Source organism: Carettochelys insculpta, chromosome 1, assembly GCF_033958435.1.
Source record: "Carettochelys insculpta isolate YL-2023 chromosome 1, ASM3395843v1, whole genome shotgun sequence".
Classification (NCBI taxonomy): domain Eukaryota; kingdom Metazoa; phylum Chordata; order Testudines; family Carettochelyidae; genus Carettochelys; species Carettochelys insculpta.
Window position 1 is genome coordinate 232,575,532 of NC_134137.1, and position 21,622 is coordinate 232,597,153.

Here is a 21,622-nt window from a genome sequence, read left to right on the forward strand (position 1 = left end):
GTTTCAAAACAAACTCAAAGGCTGCATCTCCACTTGCATTCCTCCTTCGAAAGAGGCATGCAAATGAGGGAAATTGAAAATGCAAATGAGGTGCAGATTTACATATCTGACACCTCATTTGCATATTCTACTTTCAAAAGAAGCAAAGCCATGTCGACACAGCTCTTTTGAAAGTAAACCCCATCTTCGAAAGAACCTGTCTTCCCTTTTTTCATGGGAGGAAGGGTTCTTTCAAAGACGGGGTTTACTTTCGAACAAGCCGCATCTACACTGCTTTTCTTCTTTCGAAAGAAGAATATCCATATGAAGAACCAGATATGGAAATCTGCATCTCATTTGAATTTTTGATTTCCCTCATTTGCATGTCTCTTTTGAAAGAGGAATACAAGTGTAGAGGAAGCCAAAATGTGTGCTGCACAGTTTTGCTCTGTGACACCAACTGACAAACTAATAAGCCACAAAGAAGCCAATTCCCTGTTCCAATGGCACTGCCCACACACATCAAATAAGTTTCAAACAAACCATTTCATGATTTGTATTTAGCAAAGATGTAGAGTACACACAACAAGGTATATTAGAAACTATTCCTGAAGCCAAGGCTCAGTTAGGGTTATGAGCAGCCAAACAGAGGGAAGGGCCTAAGTATTGCAAGGAACACATCAGACTAGCTTGTCAGTCACCACGTGGCAGTGTCATATCCAGCAGGCAAACACTTTCACCCTCCCTCTCCACCCTACTCACTATACCCACTAACATCAACAAGCAATCTCACAGAGAGGGAGGAGGCACGGAGGCACACACCAGGCCAGACTCACCATCACCACGTGGTGGGGTTACCACACCCCTGCAGAGCAATGCAGACACTGATTAATCACTGCTCTGGACAGGTGCAGTTCTAGGGTACAGCACTGAGGAAATCAACCTGCAGAAGGGATCAAAACCCTGGATAAATCCATCTCTTTCCATGCAAAAGGTTTGTACAGGGAAGGGTCATTAGGTAAGCCCCCTTTATCAATAAAAAAGATATGCCCAGTGGTAGCCCTCCCAGATAATAACAAATTACACTGGGATTGATTATAAACAAAAAGAGATTTTATTAAGCAAACCAATAGGATTTAAGTGATTATAAGGAAACAGGCAGATCAAAGTGTGTTATCCAATTAAAATAAAAGAAAATGCATAAATAGTTCATAGACTCATAGGGCTGGAAGGGACCTCAGTAGGTCATCAAGTCCAGCCCCCTGCCTAAAGCAGGATCAACCCTAACTAAATCAGCCCAGCCAGGACTTTGTCAAGCTGGGACTTAAAAACCTCTAGGGATGGAGATTCTACTACCTCTCTAGGCAACACATTCCAGTGCTTTTCCACCCTCTTAGTGAAATAGTTTTTCCTAATATGCAACCTATTCTATTCCATTAAGAATCTAGATACATGCGAGTTCTTACCCTTAACTGCTGTTCCTATATCAGGTAAAAGTGAGGTCAGAAGAGATCCTGTCCTGACCTGGTTGTCCAATACACTGTAAAACTCTTCTGTTACTCCTTAAGGTGTGTCCAGCCACTTCAAAGGTAGGCTGAAGACAAATTTGGAGGAATCCCAGGGACCTCTTTATACCCTTGCACCATGTAGGGAATTCCATTGTTCTGTCTGTGTGAAAGCATGTCCAAGATGGAGATTGTCACATGAGTGAATCACCAGTCCCTGGCCATTTTGGGCAATCATCCATTGCCTATTTGCTGGTCTGAACATAGACAGCAAAATTTTTCACTTGTGGATTGTCCCCTGTTAAAGGCCCTTTGTCAGCTAAGTACTGCTATCCCCTCACAAGCCATACTCTCACAAGAAGGTAGCCACACTTCCTATTGAGGTTGTCATTGAGATAAACATTTGGAACATAAGTACATAGACAATACTTACAAAGTCAACTACAAAAATGTTACATGCACAAAATAGGATTTACAGATCCTATAGGGTATAACATTAAAAATGTAAGGTTACAAGAGACATTTTGTTCAAAGCATCTCTGAGTTATGCACATTTATATCCATTTTCCATAAACCGTGGAGGGGGTGCATTGCAGATACTGTAGACGGGATGTCCAGCGCCTGGATTCTGGAAAATCCAGACTAGAGTTGGACTCAGTTTGTGTCTGAACCTGAGTCTGAGCTGACTGACAGATCAGAGAGACACAGACAAAAAAGGCAGCACTAGTTTATACAATTTTTAACTGATTTTGCACCAAGGTGGGAGCCAATCATATGTCCAGACTTTTTTTATTTGATTTGCAAGTTTTGGGGCTGGGGAGCCAACCGTGCACTCCAGCAGAAAACTCAAAAAAAAGCAGCCACAAACAAGCTCCTGCGGTTACAGACAGGTCTTTTGAACCAGGACAAGGCTGACAACAAGCCCCAAACAAGCCAACAAGCAACCCACAAAAACCTATAAGCCAATTTGACTTAACACAAGACAATTTTGGCTTGTTATAAGTGGACTTAGTAATTATGCAGGGAACACTAGGGCTATGTTTAGACTAGTCCTTCCCCTTTCAATAGGGGGATGCTAATGAGACACTGTGGGATATGCTAATGAGGTGCTACCATGAATATGCAGCACCTCATTAGCATAATGGCAGCTGCGGCACGTTGAAAGTGCTGTTTTTGATTGCGTGTGGCTCATCAACATAGGGCCCTTTTCGAAAGGACCCCACATACTTCAAAATCCCCTTATTCCTATTTGGTTATAGGAATAAGGGGATTTCAAAGTGTGTGGGATCCTTTTGAAAAGGATCCCTTGTAGATGAATCATGCGCGGTCGGAAGCGATGCTTTCAATGTGCTGCGACCACTATTATGCTAATGAGGCACTGCATATTCATTGCAGTGCCCCATTAACATATCCCGAAGTGTCTCATTATCATCCACCTTTCGAAAGGTGGGGGACGGTGTAGACATAGCCTAGGTTTGTTTTGGGAGAAACTGATTCAAGGGAGTATTCCGGGGTTGTTTTTTGAGACAGCCAATAGGGACTGATCGTTCCTTGCTACAGATGGTGTTCTTTCAAGGGAGCTCATAATGAAATTCAGCAGCTTCAGTATTTGGATACCGATACAGGAGTTGTTACTAGAATTGGCCGGATAATTACTGCTCTGGGTGCGGGTTCGTTAGCTTTTGGAGCAGCGATCTCCCATCAGGCAGTGCTTCCCTGCTTTCTGTGGCCCACAGTTCAGTGCAGTGCTTGCCTTGGGATTGCTCTTCTCTAATACCTTCCTGTCCCTTCTTTCATGCAAATGAGGCTAGAGGTGTTTCTGGAGGGGGTTAGGTATGTCTTCCCCTGCCTTTCCATTGCTTTTTGTAGGTCTTTCTTCCGATTGTCTTTAGGTCAATCAAAGGCTGGGGGAGGGCAGTAAGTGGGAAGGGGAAGGTCTTTCATGAGTCAGACAGGCTGGATACTGTACCCTGGCTCCCCATGAACACAAAGCTGTGGTTAATATGGTGACTCAGTCTCCAGGTTCGTTGCATGATGGATTCATGAAGACGAGCTGCCTCTCAGTCCTTCTCTGCTTAGAACTGTCTTTTGGACCTGTCTGTCTTGAAGCCTTGGGCCTTGTCTTCATTGGGCACGAAAGCTGTGCTCTGAACTTGGGCTAACTAATGCCAGTGCAGACAAGTCAGTTTTTGGCTTTCACATGAGTTAGCACGTGGTTTTAAAATAATCTGTTAGAGATCATTCTCAGTATTTCCCTCACCTCCTGGATTCGACATGGATCTTCTCAGCATCTTCCCAGTGTGACTTCTCCTCCCCAAAGCCAAATTTGCTGCACTAAAATGGAGGTTTCACTTGGAAAGTCTACATCAGCCTCTCACAGATGAGTCACTGTGACTTCAGAATCTTCTCCAAATAGAGAACTCTGTTGAGCCAGAGACCATAGGGTCTGGAAATACAGGTGCTGCTGCACCCCTTGGCTGGAAGTGTTTTGCATTAGAGTGGGTTTAAAGTTGAGATCAATTGCTGTCAGCGCTGTCACTATACAAATTGTTCCAGTGCCCCTGCTAGAAATCCTGCTCACACAGGCATAGGCGAGCAGTCAGTTGAGCTGCTCTCTCTGATAAAATCTCATTTGTTGTCTCTCCAGTCTCCTATTCAGATGATTCAATAGGAAAAGTGAGGTACAGCACCAACTACAGCAGGGACAGGAGTGATCCTGCATCAGAACAAGGTAAGGGGGAGAAGAGATACAGAGACAGAAGGCTGCCATTTCCCCACTCTGTTTTCTGTCCCATTCTGATGGGATCTGATTTAACCAGACTTCCAAAAACTTCTGTCAAGCTTGGTGATGGAAACATGTGCTCAACTCATCAGTCTTGCTGCCAGAATTTCACATGTGGCAGCTATGATTAAACGATTTTGCTTCTCACCTCCCTGGCATCAGCAAGTGGCCCAAGTCACAACCTAGCCCTTACAAATTGACAGACTGGAAACCATGGGTCCAGAGATGGTTTGGAGTCACAAAAGTCAGCTGTGGCACCTCAACTGCTGCCTTCCAGCACCGGCACAGAACCTGTTCCCACTGAAGGGCATGGCAACTTTGCTATTACATTGAGTGGGACAGGGCTGGGCCCCTAGTTACTTCTGAGGAAGAAAAAAGTGCTCAATTCCTATTCTGCAGAACGCATCCTGATTTTTCCCTTTTCTTCTGAGTCACTTGTTGACTTTCCCTGCAAAGTCCATGAAAACCAGCTCAAGCTCCAATGTAAAGGGCTTTTCCTGGTGAGCTAGAAACCTGCTTGGGAACTGGGTGTGTGCAGGGAAGCTGAGTGTGGTGTTTGCTGTTCCAGAGGGAGCTTCCCCAGCTGGTTCTCTGTTGGATTATGATGGTGTGGAGAAGACTGTGTTGAGCCCGGTTCCCCTGCCTCTAGACAGCCAAGGTGAGGAGTGAATGTGTAGCCTTGAAGCAAACATCTTCTGGAAGAACTGGTAATGTATCACTTCTTTCTCATGCTTTCCATCTGCAAATCTTAAACTACTTTATTGAAGAGGTTGGTACTTTCATCACCATTTCATGAATGAGGAAACTGAGGCAGAGAGTGGTGGAATTACATGCTCAAGATCGTTTAGTAGGCCTATTGCAGGACCAAGAAAAGAACCCAGGTCTTTGCATCGTCCTCTAGAATCAGGTTGTGCAAAGTGTGGGGGGTGGGCTTCCGGGTCCGGGGCGGGGGTGAAATTTCATAAAGGAATACAGCATGATTGGTTGCTGGGTGTCAGGCTCATCCATCTCGCTAAAAATGTTGAAATATGTTACTGTTTTGACCTATGTGTATTCACATTTATATATCAATTAATAACATTTTTACGTTCGACACTTGTTTTGTTATACATGCCAAAAGAGGGGTTTTTTTTTCATAAGAACAGATGCAAAATTTCCATTGGTTTGGATTGCATCAGACAGGTTGAGGTGCCTTGCTAATTGCAAGGATGAAAAGTGGGGCTCAATTTAAATGTTTGCTCATCTGTGGTCTAGCACTCTGCCCAGTGCATCACAACATCTCTCTAAAGAGGCAAAAATGGTCCTTTATTGTTTGCTCTTGTGGGCTACGTCTACACGTGCACCCAACTTCGAAATAGATTATTTCGATGTTGCGACATCGAAATAGGCTATTTCGATGAATAACGTCTACACGTCCTCCAGGGCTGGCAACGTCGATGTTCAACTTCGACGTTGCTCAGCCCAACATCGAAATAGGCACAACGAGGGAACGTCTACACGGCAAAGTAGCACACATCGAAATAAGGGAGCCAGGCACAGCTGCAGACAGGGTCACGGGGCGGACTCAACAGCAAGCCGCTCCCTTAAAGGGCCCCTCCCAGACACACTTTCATTAAACAGTGCAAGATACACAGAGCCAACAACTAGTTGCAGACCCTGTATATGCAGCACGGACCCCCAGCTGCAGCAGCAGCAGCCAGAAGCCCTGGGCTAAGGGCTGCTGCCCACGGTGACCACAGAGCCCCGCAAGGGCTGGAGAGAGAGTATCTCTCAACCCCCCAGCTGATGGCCGCCATGGAGGACCCCGCTATTTCGATGTTGCGGGACGCGGATCGTCTACACGTCCCTACTTCGATGTTGAACGTCGAAGTAGGGCGCTATTCCCATCCGCTCATGGGGTTAGCGACTTCGACGTCTCGCCGCCTAACGTCGATTTCAACTTCGAAATAGCGCCCAACACGTGTAGACGTGACGGGCGCTATTTCGAAGTTACTGCCGCTACTTCGAAGTAGCGTGCACGTGTAGACGCAGCCGTGAAGTGCTGAGCATCTTCAGTTATACTGTGACAAGTGGGAGCTGATTAAAGGACAAAATGCCTTACACGGGGAAACTTCAGTTACTCAGTCTGCCTAGTTGGCCAGAAAAGATTGAGGGGTGACTCATTCTTTCTTTTTCTTTTATAAACCCTTAGATAGTAGATCTAAGGATCGGGTTTTTGCGTGGTTGTTTGGGTAAGATACAAGTATATATTGACCAGGGTCTGGGGCTGGGCCCTTTGAGTCAAGGAAGAATCTGTGTGGTGTTTGGCGTAACAGGCTTAAGAGCCTCTCACCTGTATTTGAGGGTTCTTAGTCTGGGCTGGTACAGCAGTTGAGAAGTCTGTGGGTTTGCTTGTGTGGCTTCTGGCTGGCCAGTGGGGTTGGTAGAGGTGCTGTGGTGCTGGCTGGATTTGCCTTAGTAAGAAGGAAATCCCAGCTTGGGGCTGTGAGTAGCCTGGATTTTAAGCAAAGATACCCTGGATTGATTTCTCTAGCTGTGCCCAGAGACCCCTTCCTATTACAACCTTAACCCTCTATTAAGGAGAATAACCTGTGTTTGGCTAAGGCATGTCTGTCACAATTCAGGACAATAGCAGGTGTATTCCCTTTCTATGGGCCACCAGGGGCACCCACTTAGGCTCCCAAATCTTCAGCTGGCACCTCTCTTGGCCGAAAACCTGCAAACATGCTGATTGGGATTTTTCCCAGGCTGCACTGTTCCCTGCCTGCATCGTGATATTCCCAGCAAGTCAGATTGCCTAAAGGCCAGCATCCGCACTTTGTCTTCCCAGAAGTTATGCCCAGATGTAGGTTGTCCCACGTCTCCTTCCAAGCAAGCACATTTATTTTTAAGGTGAAAGAATTGTAGAGAAAACACATTAAAACAATAAAAATACACGTATGCTGAAAAGCTTACCAGGGAGCACCCTAATTCCACCCTTAGTTCTTTGGCAGGTATCCTTCCTTCAAAAAAACACATTTTCCCCAAGGTTACAGCTGTCTCAGATTCAGACCCTGAGCAGGGCAATACAACTGTTTCTTTACACAACTCTTTGTTTGTTTTTAACTCTCATCACTGGGAACAGGCGATTAGCAGACAATGATCCACTCCTTCAGGATGTAGCTTCAACAAGCTGGATTTTTAGACAACCAGAGAAGGTGGAATTTGCATTAACTTCTCCCTAGGGATTCCCTGGGAACTCCAGTTCAGAGTTATTGTCCCAGAAGTCCATTCTTGCCTGGCACATTTGCAATATAGTCCTTTGAACTCCCAGGCCTCACACTATGCTTTCCCCCAAGTAACTTGCATGTAATCCCAGCCCAGAGTAATACATAAACTTGGCATTTAATGTAACTGGCCCCAAATATACTTAAACCAATAAGGCCTCACAAGAGTATGCAGGACATTGCCATTTCTGCTTTGGAATCCATTTTTGATAAGAAGACATCGAGAAAAGGAGAATCCCTTGCTTCCCTTGGTGGTTTGTCCCACTGAATAATTAGCCCCGTTAAAAAATTTGCACCCAGCTTCTAATTTTGATTTGTTTTGCTTCAGCTTCCAGCCAGTGCTTCTTGTTATGCCTTTCCTGCTAAATGGAAGAGCCCTTTCATATCAGTATTGTTTCCTCAGGGTTAGAGAGAAGAATTGTTAAAGCAATACTTCACATGCATCAGTCATAGCCACTAATGCGGGGCAGCGGTGTTATTTGCTGATTCTTGAAAGTCCATTTGAGATAACATAGATTCAGTCTTTGGAGCATTGTAAATACAGCCTGCTGGGGTCCATGTGCAGGGGCATGGATCCTCGGAGACCACAAGACAAAAGATCCTAGAGGGACACCACTAGATCCATATCACCCCTCTGAGGGATGGGCCCCCAGTCCAGACAGGCTTAACACATGAGCACTGAAGAACAAAGAAAGTACTGGCTAGGGCCCATCTTACAGTTTTTCATATGCAGAGGGAAAATTCCATTCTTCTCCATAGGCCTTGGCTAACCACCTGACCAGTTGGGTCACTGTGCTGAGTTTCCATTTGTTTCAGTCCCAGGAGGAAAACCCCACCATCACAAAATGGGTGTTGGCTGTCTGGGCCTTTGCTCAGTCTATTGTCCTGGCTGGGGTGGAGCCCCACCTCCCATTGTGAACCTCAGCACTAAAACATTTCTCACACAGGTGCAGAGCTAAACATCTATAACTTTACATGCGTGCATGATGCAGACACACAAGAGGAATACATAGATACAGGGCATCATCAGCTTTCCTGACATCGCACCTTTAGTATAATATTTGGGGGCCGATAGCCACACTGGGCATATAAATGGTTTCCAGACTTAATATAGAGGTCCAGCCATGTGACGAAGGGACAAAGTGGCTTGTTATATAGCCAGGCAGTCAGACAAGATGAATTACTGAGACCTTTGGGCCTTGGACTCTAAGAATCTGTGACACTCAGGGTGCTCAGCATGTCACAGGATAAATCCTTCTGCAAACGATTGTTTAGCAAACTCTTCTCCCATCGAGCAGGGCTGTGGATGCTGGATTAGGTCACAGCTGTATGACGGGGACCAAGAAGCAGTAGATAATGTGGTGCCACTGGTAAGGATGGAGACGTATTGTGCAACTAGTGGGATGCTAGAAGAAGTTTATTCAGCAACTGCATGTGCTGCCCCTGACTCTAGCCATTGCTTCCTGGCCTTCACTTTCATGAGCAATAATATTGACCAAAATGTTAGGGGACAATCTCACAACAATGGCCTCTTTCAGCCATGCCTGCCTGCACTGAGCCTACTCATCTAGATGTGAGTTTCAGACATGAGAGGGGTGTACAGATTTCACACCCATGGGCTCGTTCTTGGCCTGACTTGGTGGCACAGTTTCCAGAGACTGGTGATCAGTGGCAGGTTGTGGGCCAGGCTAGTTCAGGGAAATGGAACAAAACTAGTTTTTGCATGATGGTGGGAAATTTAGGAAAAGGGTGATAACCAGAACAAATGAAAGTATCATTTATCGGTGTAATTAGTATAACGTCAAAGAACCATGGGCAAAACTTCCTCTGACTTAAAATCCAGTGCCAGACACCTTTCCCCCAGTCTCCTACGACAGTCTTCGGGTGGGTTTCTGCTAGAGGCTCCTTCCAGCAATTTACAGCTATATCAGGTCCTTAAAAAGTGGCAGACAAATGTCTCATGCATGCAATTCCTCTGACATTGAGGTTGATGGGGACTTTGGTTCCCTCCCCCCTTGGGGTTTCAGTACCTCAAGGTATGGCTACGCTAGGAAATTAGGTTGAATTTTTTAAGGTTGATTTTGTAAAGTCGAGGGTGTGTGTTCACAGTGGCAGAAGTCAGTGGAGTGTGTCTCTGATAGGGTGGGCAGCTTTGACATTGTCAGCAGTGCACAGGGGGGTACCTAGCCCTCAGCTCCTGCTTCCCCCTTCCATTGTGGGTTAAGCTGCCAGTGTCTGATGGGACAGGAAAGTGCTGTGGGTGATTCTCAGTGTGTGTTGTCAGCTTCCCATATGTCACTCCTCTCCTCCCCGTCCCCTTGGAAAGCAACAGCAAAAAGTGTTTTCGTGCCCTTTTTGTCATATCCAGGCAGACACCTTTGCAAGGCTAGCATGGAGCTCATCTAGCTTGAAACTGCTGGGGCAAGTGTTATGAACACCACATGCATTATCTTGCGGTATGTGCAGACCCTAAGGAAGAGCAGTGAGTTTTTTTGTGCTGGTACTTGCCAGTACCGAGTACCCGCATCTTGGGAGCCTTAGCCCTGAGATGGGTTGGGATGGGGAGCCAGCTAAGTATTGGCTCCTCTTTTTCTACAGAAAGGCACTGTGTAAGAAAGCTGAAGTTTCTGAGGAGGATGTGGACGTACACGCATGTGAAACACTGAAGAGGAGGAATGGGGAGATGCTGGCTGCACTCAATGCTTTGTGCACAGTGGAGTGCCAGTTCTGGTGCCATGAAACAAGCTCAGACTGGTGGGACTGAATTGTTCTGCAGATTCTGCAGTTGTGGGACAATCAGCAGTGGCTGCAAAACTTTCACTTGCATAAGGCCATTTTCATGGAACTTTGCAAATTGCTCTGCTCCGCCTTGAAGAACTGCAATGCCAAAATGAGACCTGCTCTGACAGTTCAGAAGTGTGTGGCCATAGCTCTGTGGAAGCTTGCAATGCCAGACAGCTATCAGTCAGTGGACAATCAATCTGGAGTGGGCAAATCTACAGTGGGTGCTGCTGTGATCCATGCAGCCAAGGCAATGAATACCCTTCTGGTATGACAGACAGTGGCTCTGAGAAATGTGCAGCACATAGTGTTGGGTTTTACCATGATGGGGTTCCCTAACTGTGGCAGGGCAATAGATGGAAGGCCGATCCCTATCTTGGCACCAGACCACCTTGCCACAGAGTATATAAACAGCAAGAGACACTTCTACGTAGTGTTGTAGATGGTGGTGGATCACAAGGGTGGTTTCACTGACATCAGCGTGGGATGTTAAGGAAAGATGCGTGATGTGCTTTGGGAACTCTGGTCTGATCAGAAAGCTGTGGAATGGAACTTTCTTCCCAGACTGAAAGTAGTGATCCTGAGTGGTCCAGCTTACCCCTTGCTCCCTTGGCTCATGAAGCCATATGCAGGCAACCTGGACTGCAGTAAAGAGCAGTTGAACTACAGGCTGGGCAAGTGCAGAGTGATAGTAGAATGTGCTTTTGGCAGTTTAAAAGCCAGGGTCAGGAGCCTTCTGACTCGGTTTCTTGTCCATCACTTGATAATGAATAGGATGTCTTTGTGTTACCCTCCTATTTGTGAGTCCATTCATGGATGATCAGCCCGATTCTGGAGCTGCAGGTCTCGTCACAGAAGGGGCAGGTGTTGGTAGCTGTTGGAGGGGTGCAGGGCAGTTTTTGCTGCTCTTCTTTTCTGCCTCTCGTTGTCTGCACTGGATCAGGATCTATAAAAATGTGCAACCCTGTTCACAGATTACCGCTCTCCACTGGGGTTGGTCCTGGGCAAGGTTCTCCCAAGTGTTATCACTGATGCTGCACTTTTTTGTATGTGCCTTCATCACATCCCTATATCTCTTCCTCTGACTCCCAACGCTCCTCTGTCCTTCCTTCAACTCAGAAAACGCAATCTGTTTTGGGACGTGCTGAGCAGACATCTGAACCATGTGACCAGTCCAACAACATTTTTGGTGAATGATAATGGCTTCAGTGCTCATCATGTTTGACTCTTCTGAGACACTCTCTCAGTTAGACATCAGTGAAAGCAACGTTTCCCTCCTGGTGGCAGCCTGATGTGTGCTCCCTGAGGGGGAAAATTTCATGCCAGGCTGGAGGGCTGAGGCATACTCACTAATTGTGAGCAGCCAGCCACCAGGACGATAAGGAGAGCACAGCAAAGTACGGTGCTAATCAGGGAGGCTTTGTAAAACAGCTTTATGAGTGCTCAGACAGCAACATGACCGTCACGTCTGTTGCTCTTAAGGAGGTGCACCCTGTATGATATGTGATGGCCTGTAAAGCCTGTAACCCCCTGCCCCACATTGCATGCAGCACAAGCAATAAAGACACTGTTTTTGTGAGATTAATCATTTTTGTTCAGGGGACAGTAAAGGGGGTCATGGCAGAGGTTCCAGGGGTGGGTAAGAAAGAGCAAGAGGTATTTTGCCATCGCAGGTGGGGGAACGTCAGCCTTCTGCTCTCGGAACGTCCCTGGGAGTGGAATGCAAGGCTGCCCTTGACCTCCCCCCAACCCCGCATTCTGGAGTGTTGATGGCGGGAGCTTAGGGACCATGTTGAGGAGGGCGTGTGCTTCATCATGGGCTGCAGTGGGGCCTCCGTACTTTTGCACCAGGCACCTCAGGAGCTCTGTTCACTGCCTCATCCGCTGCAACATCACGTCCTGGACCTGGACGACGTGCTCTGTGAGTGCTCTCCAGTCTTCCTCTCGTCTTCCTGATCCCCACCTCTTCTCCTCCAGAGTGGTTCTCCTCCGTTTATACACGATGCCCTGTCTGTGCAAGCGGCTTGTGTGTGCACTAGGAGTATATCTTCCCACATTTGTTTTCTCCTTTGGGTCTGTGCCAGTCTAACTGTTGGAGGGGGAGAAAGTGGAGCAGTGGTCAAAGAGCCCGCTGTTGCTCACATTGCAACAAAACCTAAGTGGAGGCCAGACACTGGGGAGATATAGTTTCTGCAGATGTTACAAGTTTTACAACACACAAAGGAGTTTCATGAAAGAACCTCTGTGGAGCACAGTAGGGGTCTGTTCTATGCAAGGATAAATCTTGGCCTGTGAGTGTGCTCTGTTCAGCAGGTACTACACAGAGATCTTAAAGGACCTGCTTGACTCTGTTCACTTCCAGTCTTGGTAAGGCACAGATCAGGGCACGCTTTCAAGCCTGTGATTGCAAAAGCAGGTGCTGCAGCTGTGCATGCTGCAAGCGTGTGTGTGTGTGTGTGTGTGTGTGTTTCCTAGAGGCTGTAGCAGTCCCTGCATGCTTCTCCTCTCCACTTTGCTGGGTTGTTGAGCCTTTCCCTTTCCCTTTCCATTTCCCCATGGGTCTGAGGCTGAGGAAGGTTTGGGGTCTGCGGAAAGGAAGAGGGGGGCAAGCATAGCAGTGTGGCTTGCACTATCAGGGCTTTGTGGTTCTTATGGCTGCCACCTGCTTGCTTCTCCTCCCTGCTGTGCTGGGACCGGGAAAGTTACCCTTCCCCCAGCAGCCCGAGGGGTGGGGAGGGGGACAGGACGTGGCAGTGCACCTTGTACTTTCCTTGTAGAGGCTATGTGTGTGGCTCCTGTGGTCACCACATGCTCTCTTCCTCCCCTCGCCCCTTAGCTGAGACAGTGAAAGTTTCCCATCCTCCAGGAGCCTGGGGAAAGGAGGGGATGGAGGTGGTCCAGGCATAATGGAGAAGCCTGTACTAGCATAATAGCTTAATGCTACTTCCCCTGCTTCCTTTATGTTGAAAAGAGAGATATGAGCCTCCTTAGAATAACCCACATTGGTAATGAACAGATGCTGAGTGAATGTGGGCAGAAGGTTGGTCATTATGCTGCACTGCTCTGAGGTGCAGTGATGCCAGGTTACGTACTGGTGGCTTAATGTGGAGAGGTGTCTTACTGAGGAGGTTGGAGTAAGGCAGCCATCCCCAAACACCTCGTGAGAGGAGTTAAAGAGTACTTGCTTCAGAGCTTTATGGAGATGCGCAAGGAGGATCAGCACTCCACCTCCAAACACATCAACAAGCTGTTCTGGTGGCCCCAGGCTGCGTAGGTAAAGCGCCTGCCACAGATCACACCCAACTGCCTTAATCCACTTGTCGCACGATTAAAAATGAGCACTCTCCAGAGGTGCCCTCTGCATCATCAGGGTCTGTTTGTGGAATGTCCTCGGAGGAGGGGAAGAGGATCTAAAGTTAAAAAAAGTTCTTGGCTGTCAGTCAGATCAGCTGCTCTGTTCACCTGCTGACCATTGTTATCCTCCTCCTGTTCCTCATCCCCATTTCTTCCCTGTTGTTGCCAGAGGCTGCCTAACGAATCTCTTGGGAGGTGTCAGTGGATTGTTTGGGGACCATGACTGGGTTCCCCTGCACCCAGAACACCATGCACCTGCTCGCAGAACATCTTTTTATTTCCGTTGTCTTTTGGTCTACTTTATTTTCACACAGCAGTGCTGGGCATCCCAGGCACATCCTTCTTCCACCATGCCCTGTGAGATCTTGCTGTAGATGCCTGTGTTTCTTCTGCTGCTTTGTAGCTCTGCCAGTACAGCTTCATCCCCGTACTCCCAGCAATAAGCTTCTGGATCTCCTGCACCCTGCATGCTGGGGCTCATCTGCAGCCCTGGAAATTCATGGCCACATATGCTGCTCAGGTGTGCTGCCTGCTCCACTTGCCATGCTGGCCAAACAGGAAATGAAATTCAAACTTTCCCAGGGCGTTCCCTGCATGCCTGGAGAGCAGTAGAGCTGAAAGCGGGGGCAGAAGGGTCACTTTGGGGCACTGTGGGACACCGCCATGAGATGAAGAGCATTGATTTTTCACAATGCTCCATCTACACTACCCTAAAGTCAACCAGGCAAGGTTGATTTTGGCATTAGTCCTTGTGAAAAGCGAAGTAGGAGCTCTTAAAGTTGGAGAAATGGACCCTAAGATGTCTCCTGATTATTTAGAAAATCGATGTAAGTCATCTAAATTGCACCTCATCTGCTAGCGTACAGCAGGCCTTAGGCTGATTGTAAATGGTGTATAGTTTATTTCTCCATTCACTGGAACTAATTAATATTAATTTTTGTCTCTTTTTCAGATGCTCCTGCTCTGCCTGGAGATCTCACAAGGGATGTTTATGATGATGCCAGAGAAGTTTCTGATCCTGATGATGATCTTGACCCTGAGAAATGTGCCGGAAAAGACAATGAAGCATCAGGAGACAGCGACAGAAAGAGGGGTTTACAGACAGGTGGGTGGACAAATGCATTGCTACCAACTCTTGGAGTCTATTGTCAGTATCATGATATCTAGTATTTTTAAAAGTTCAGGCTCCAGAATACCTAGCCCTGATGATCACAGAAAGAAGCTTCAGAACATCAACTAAGTTTCAACTAAAGGCTCAGAAATCCCAGGACAAAAAGAAAAGACTAAAACCAGAGTATTTTTAAACTCATGATTATATTGAGGCTTGACTCCTGTTAGTGACTGGGGTGCTGGCAGTGAGGCTCAATAGTTAGTGCTAGAATCAGGCTCAGTGGTTAGAATCAGGGCCAAAGCCAGAACTGGAGCTAAGGATCAGAAATCAGAGCTGAGGGTCTGGCCCAGGTAACCTAGAGTGAAGTGAGTCAGGAGAAACACTGAGGTCAGTCAGGAGCAGGAATGAGAGCACAAGTACACATCTCATAGAGCTGGAAGGGACCTCAGGAAGCCTTCTAGTCCAGCCCCCTGCCCTCTTGGCAGAGTCAACCACCATCCCTTTTTTTTTTTGTTTGGTAAATCTGTTCTACCCCAGCTCCTGAATGGCCCCCTCAAGGGCTGAACTCACAACCTTGGGTTTAGTAGGCCAGTGAGCAAACCAGTGCAGACATAGGTGAATACTTTCAGTAGGTGCTGGTTTGCAGCTCTGTTGGATTAATAAGCCCCTCTGAGGACTCTTCACATCACTCAGACTGGCTCAGCGGCAGACCCAACATCCAGTCAATGCATGATCCTTTGGCAAAGCTGGAAGTGTTTGTGTTTCCCAATGATCCACAGAACCAGTGTCTGGGTGGGAATGCAGGCGGTGCAGCAAGGAAGTGACCATGACCAGAATGCTGGTTGTGAGAACAAAGTTACATGGGTGCATCTGCAGGAACACAGTCTGTGTGTCTTCCCCCAGAGGAGGTCCCAGTGCATGGGTGGTAATGGGGAGAGCTGGGCCCTGCCGTGGGGTTAGTTAGTGGCCTGACATCAGGTTTGAAATCACTTTCTTTGACACGTAATTGTTACATTAATGTTGCACTGGAGCACTTCACATTCTGGGGCCATGGGCTGAGCTCCCACTTTGCACCTCAGAGGAATCTGGTTTGGGATGAAATGTGCATTTGGTTGTAGCTGATGGCAGTAACATTCACAGACATATTTTATGGGTAGTTGAGATCCACGATGTTTCCTGCTTTGCTCCTTCTGGCCCCTGTGAGCCCCATAGGATAGAAGGCCTCCCCTGCTCCATCGCACCAGGTCTCAGCTGGGGTGTGTCCCCCTAGAGCTATACCAGCCATCTGGAGTTAGGGCAGCCCCTATTGGAATATCAGACGGGGCCTCACCTGCTCAGTGATAGCTCCAAGCTGCGCCTGCCTCAGGCAGTCTCAGCACAGAGAGAATGTGCTCCCAGATGTTTTCTTTGTAGGCCATGGAGAGATTTTGGATTCAGCATGTCAGAGCCCTAATCACAGCAACAGAGAGAATAAGTCACAGCCCATACTGAAGGCAGCTTACCCACGTGATGTGAATGCACTAGGGTGTAGAATGGTTACATTGACTGTAATGTGTCCCCTTGATATTTTTAGGTTGGAGTCTGCACTTGCCAAAAACTGAAGATGTCTCTGGGGCTGAGAGAAGTGCCTTGTCTCTGCTTCCTGAAGACCCGGGTTATGATGATGTTGAAGATGGGGACTCTGGACATCAGTATGAGACTGCTGAATTCAGATCAGATATCTTTTGAGGACATAAATGCTTTATAATGTGGCTATTCTCTCAAATGTTCACTGGGCCATCAGAGACACTCTTGACCTGGGAACTAGTTCACAGAGCTTTTATATTGGAGTTCTGAGTATTTGCAAGAAATCTAAGTGTGGTACTCAGGGTCTGTGGTTTCCTCTGTAATTTCCTATTGATCAGACTGCCTAGAACTGTCCTGCTGTTTTATTCCTAACAATTCTTCCTTGTGAAGTTTTACTTTTTTTTTTTTAGTAAACAATTTTTGAAAGCCTGTTTTGGACAGATGGTTTCCTCACAAGGTGTATTGGGAGACTCCCTGGGGTAATTCGGGGGAAAGATGGAGGCTGAACGATCAAAAAATTATAATGGTAAAATGTCTTGTTGGACAACATGTTTTGAGACTCAGCATTCTACCAGGTGTGCGGTATTGATGAGACATCCAGCAACAGACCATTCCTAACTCCAAGGGTTGACCTAACCCAGCATCCCCACTCCGAACTTACCTTTGATATTCAGGAGGATGAAATGGATGGTATTTATGGGTATTTCAATGCCTGTGCCCACCATAATTAGACAGAAGTGAAAAGATACCCTTTCATCTTCACTTGAAGAAAAATCCATATGCCATGCCCAAAATCAGGGCATCAGAGCACCTTCCAGCTGTGCCTTAAGTGGTATAATTTACAATGGGTGTGTGTGGACCATTCTCTAGTACTCCCACAGGGCAAAAAGCATATGGATTTTTATGAAAGGGTCATGGATAGGTATGGATGAATTTATTTATGATGTGATACAAAATGTACATTAATGAAAGCAGACAGAGGAAGCCCACTTACAAGTGGAGCACAAAGAAGTGTCAGATGATGTTTTAGATCTTGTGAGAGTTTATACCATAGTCTTTGATCCATCTCCCCCACACCCAAAAGTCTCTCCTGCACAAATGGACTTTCCCCTTGCTGGAGACAGTTGCATTGTATCTGAGAGAAAAGGTGATGAGCGCAGGCCTAGAATAAGAGACTGTTCCAGGCCCAAAGCATGAAGTGTTTTGAAGGACTAAGACATTAAATTAGACAGTGTTCTACAGGAAGCCGTGGTAGCCAGTCCGGGACAGGCATGGTGCTCAGTTGCATTCAGTGTTAGTAGTTGTTTTCTCTAGTCCAGGCACTCCATACCCAGGCAGAATCTAATTAACTGTTGGAACAACTCACCTCAGAACATGGTGGATTCTCCATCACCTGCAGTGTTCAGATCAAGACTGGATACAAGAGCAAGGTGGAAAAACAGAATTCCCATCTCACCAGAAACACCAACATTTCAAAATTTTGTTTCACCACAAGTCATTCATAGCAGCAATTAAAAGTCATTCATATTAATAAGACTGACTAGTCATTAGGCCCAGGACAACAGGAGATTCTTCCTTTGCTTGTGGGTAGGGTACTCACTTAAGACATGGGAAACCCAACTCCAAGTCCCAACAGAAATAGCCATTTATAAGTGGAACAGCTTTGGCATGAGAGAGGTTCTCATCAGAATATCCCAGTTGCCAGAGCACTTCTCTGCAGTGTGAGATACCCATGTTCAAATGTCCTCTCCACAGCAGGCAGAGCGTTTAACTGAACCTGATCATCATACAAGAAAGATGAGTGCATTAACAATGGAATGATACTTATGAAAGAGGCATCACCATCTTCTGTAGCTGTTTCATGAGTCTATTCATCTATTGCTTTTGTGAAAATACCCTGAAAAACCCCAAAATTACAAACCAGCTTGAATGAGTCTAAGCAGAACTGGATGGGGCACAGCATTTTAGCAGCAGGGTTACCAGTGCTGTGTACAGAGACAATTGCTCTGCTTCCTATTTCTACTTGCTGTTCCCCTTTTTGTAGGTCCAAGGATCACATTACACCTTTTTGCCACAGAGAGCTCATGCTGAGGTGCATTTCTGTAATGACTTTCTCTGTGTCACTATTTTCCAGGCCAGTCTCCCATTCTGTAGCTATAACCTGGCTGAAAGGAGAGTTAATCCCTTGCTTTTCAGATCCAGCGCTCTGGTAAGCAGGAGATGGGGCAATGGGGTTCTGGCATTGTGGGAGAGATATTCAGCTGGCACGGGTCAATTGATGGGCCTCCCAGACATCTCTCTTGTAATCACTAGACTTCAGGCCTCTCCTAGAGCTGGGGCTAGAACCAGGAGATCTCCCAGGCTCCCTGCTCCAATTCACTAGCCTGCGTCTGAGCTGGGTACAACCCAAGACTCCTGTTTCTCAGCCCCTCCCCACACTCTAACCCACTAGAGCCCACTCCTTTCCCAGAGCTGGCAGGAGAACACAGGAGTCCTGAGTCTGCTAAGACTAGCTTGCACGGCCTTCCAAGAGATGCAAGTGCCTGAGAACGCTCCCACATCTCAGAAAGTAAGTCTGCACAGAGAAGGAGCAATAGCACTTGTGTGTTTGGTCTGTGACCCTAATGCAAACAGTACACGTCTAAATCTCTTCAGCAGCCCCCTGCACTCCAGGGCTGGCAGACAAATCTCTATGCGAAGATCTTTGTCTCGCCCTAGTCCCAATTCACAGCAAATTATCCACTCTACTCTGAGCCAGATCAGCCAGTCATTCTGCTCCTTCCACGTGCAAGGTTCTGAGCTGCTGTCACCAGATGTATTATGAAACTGGACTGGCTGGGATCACAGCTGTGGGAGGGGTGAAAGAAATGGATGCACCATTTTGAGCAGCTTTGTGAGGCATCCAGCCATTTGCAGAAATAGCATCTTAGCTGCCTCCTGGTGACATGGGAGCTGAGGCAGGTGGCAAGCCAGTAATCTCCAGCCTCACTCCAAAACCTCAGGCAGCTGTGGGTAGATCACCTAATGGCAGCTAGGCACCTACTGGCTTTCAGTGGGCTGGGCACCCATCAGCCATGTGTGTCTTGGGTGATTTTCCCAAGACGGATTATATCGTATCTCTTGATGCAGGTCCCAGAGGATTAACAGAGGTGTGTTTCACACTGCAGCCCTCATTCCACACAGCAGGCTTTGGTGGGAAAATTTCATTTGCAAATGTCCCCTCACACAGGGGATCACAAAGCAATACAGAGAAATACCTGACAGTGGTAAAATAATGGCTAAGGGTTCAGAAGGGAAAATCAAAGGGCATAGCTGAGCAATAAACCCCAACAGTGGAAGGAAGGTACAGTGGGATAGATACAAAGGGTAAACACCATGACTGAAGATAGGTCAGAACAAGGAACTGCTCAGACTGCTTCCAATGAAATTTTCCCAAACATTTTGTGCCACAAAAATCTCAATGTTTTGTCTTGTTATAATTTGCTGAAGTGAATGAATTCACTCTTCCTCCATCTGCCTTACTCTGTTCAGAATTTGCAAGGTGTGCTGTGAAGGAGGCCTGGTACAGCAGGAAGTGACAGGCTGCTGTCATGGCCATGGCAGCTTAGAGTTACACTGGGAACCTGGGTTCTATTCATAGAATCATAGAATCCTAGGGCTGGAAGGGACCTCAGGAGGTCACCTAGTCCAGCCCCCTGCTTCAAGCAGGATCAACCCCCACTAAGTCATCCCAGCCAGGACCTTGTCAAGGACCTTGCTTTCTCTCTCACAAACATACTGGGTCACACTGAGCAAAAGCCTTATCCAGCATATTCAGAGATGGCAGCGGATCTTGTGTTTCTCGTTTGGGGTGCCCATCCTGAGATCCCTGGTTCCTGATTTTCAGAAATGTTAGGTGCTCAGAGTTGTAACTGTGAGAGAAATAGATTCAGGGTGGCTATAGCTGAGGACTCTACTGGAAGAAATCTGGGGAGGGACCAAGCAGGGGCATCATTTCATGTTCTGGTGGGGCAGGAGGGAGGGACACACAGGGGCCCTAGGGTAAGGTAGGAGAGGTCCAGCTTCATGCGTCTGGACTAGGTTGGGCTGAGTGCAGTCAGCTCTCAGGCCTCCTCCCAAGCTGGCAGTGTGTGTGTGTGTGTCTGAGAGAGAGAGAAAGAGAGAAAGAGAGAGTGAGGTGGGGCTCCCTTCCCTAGTGTGTGCATGTGTTGGGGAGGGCAGGCTAGGCTGGGGCTCCCCCCTTCCCTTTGTGTAAATGTGTGTGTGGCACTGGGGCTCCCCTCTTCCCTCTGGTGTGTGTGTGTGTGTAGGGGGGCACTGGGGCTCCCCCATTCTCTCTGGTGTGTGTGTGTGTGTGTGTGGCTCAGCTTCCCCCTTCCCTCTGGATGTATGTGTGCACACGCCTGATTTAAAACCATGCCTGTTAGTAACAGATGGGGGTGGTGCCCTGGTGGCACACAGGACCTGTGTAGTGGTGCACAAGACAAAACTCGCTCCACTCATGGATGAAAAATCTTGAAATCATGTCCCACACCCCAACCCCTGCCTCCCGAACACCCCTCCACCCCCCATCCCTCTGTCCTGAATCCCCTGCACCCCACCCAACACTTGAGTTTCCTACATGCACTGTTTTATCACAGCAGCCCCCCTAGGTACACTACCTGTTAGAAATTTGTTATTCACCCCTGGTTATGAATAAACATGAAGAATTGGAAAGAAGTTCCAATCTTAGTGTTTCTCTAAGGATTTGAGAGTATAACATTTCCTCCATGACATTCACTGAAGATGACTCAAATTTGAGAGACTCTGCTACCCTCTGAAATATTAAACAGTAAACAGGAAGCAAGATTCCTTACCAGTTGGAAGAGACGGATAGTCCAGGAGACCCACAGCTATAACAGTGGGTGGCTGCTTACAGTAAGGATTTGTTGTTTCTACACAGTAATGAGTAGCAAAGGTGTTCTATCTGCTAGGCTGAGAATCCAGCCTGTGCTGCAGTGGAGACTGGGCTAAGTGCCAGGGCCAATGTGAAAATCCTCTGCCCCAATGCCAGGGGACTACCCCGATGGTGCTGGGGAAGGCACATACCCCAAAATGAGAAGTGCCGGTGAACCGGTGCCCATACCAACAGCACTGGTGCCAGGGAGGGTATTGTTGCTGAGATAGATCACAGGCTTGGTCACAGGATTTTGGGCTGATAGTGCAGGGCAGGGTCGCGTGCAGGGTTGAAGCCCTCAGAGATGAGGCCATCACTGGTGCTGACCCTGTACTGGGGGTC

At 47.4% G+C, this 21,622-nt stretch overlaps 1 protein-coding gene across 1 annotated transcript in view; it reads left to right on the plus strand.

Moving 5' to 3' along the window:
• The window catches only part of LOC142012529 (scavenger receptor cysteine-rich type 1 protein M130-like), a 48,655-nt gene extending 32,149 nt beyond the window's left edge, over nt 1-16,506 (plus strand). The window contains exons 12-15 of the mRNA XM_074992957.1: nt 4,132-4,215; nt 4,835-4,924; nt 14,620-14,772; nt 16,352-16,506. Of these exons, the coding sequence (XP_074849058.1) occupies nt 4,132-4,215; nt 4,835-4,924; nt 14,620-14,772; nt 16,352-16,506 (482 nt within the window). The remainder of the gene's footprint in view (nt 1-4,131; nt 4,216-4,834; nt 4,925-14,619; nt 14,773-16,351) is intronic.
• The last annotated feature ends 5,116 nt before the right edge of the window (nt 16,507-21,622 follow it).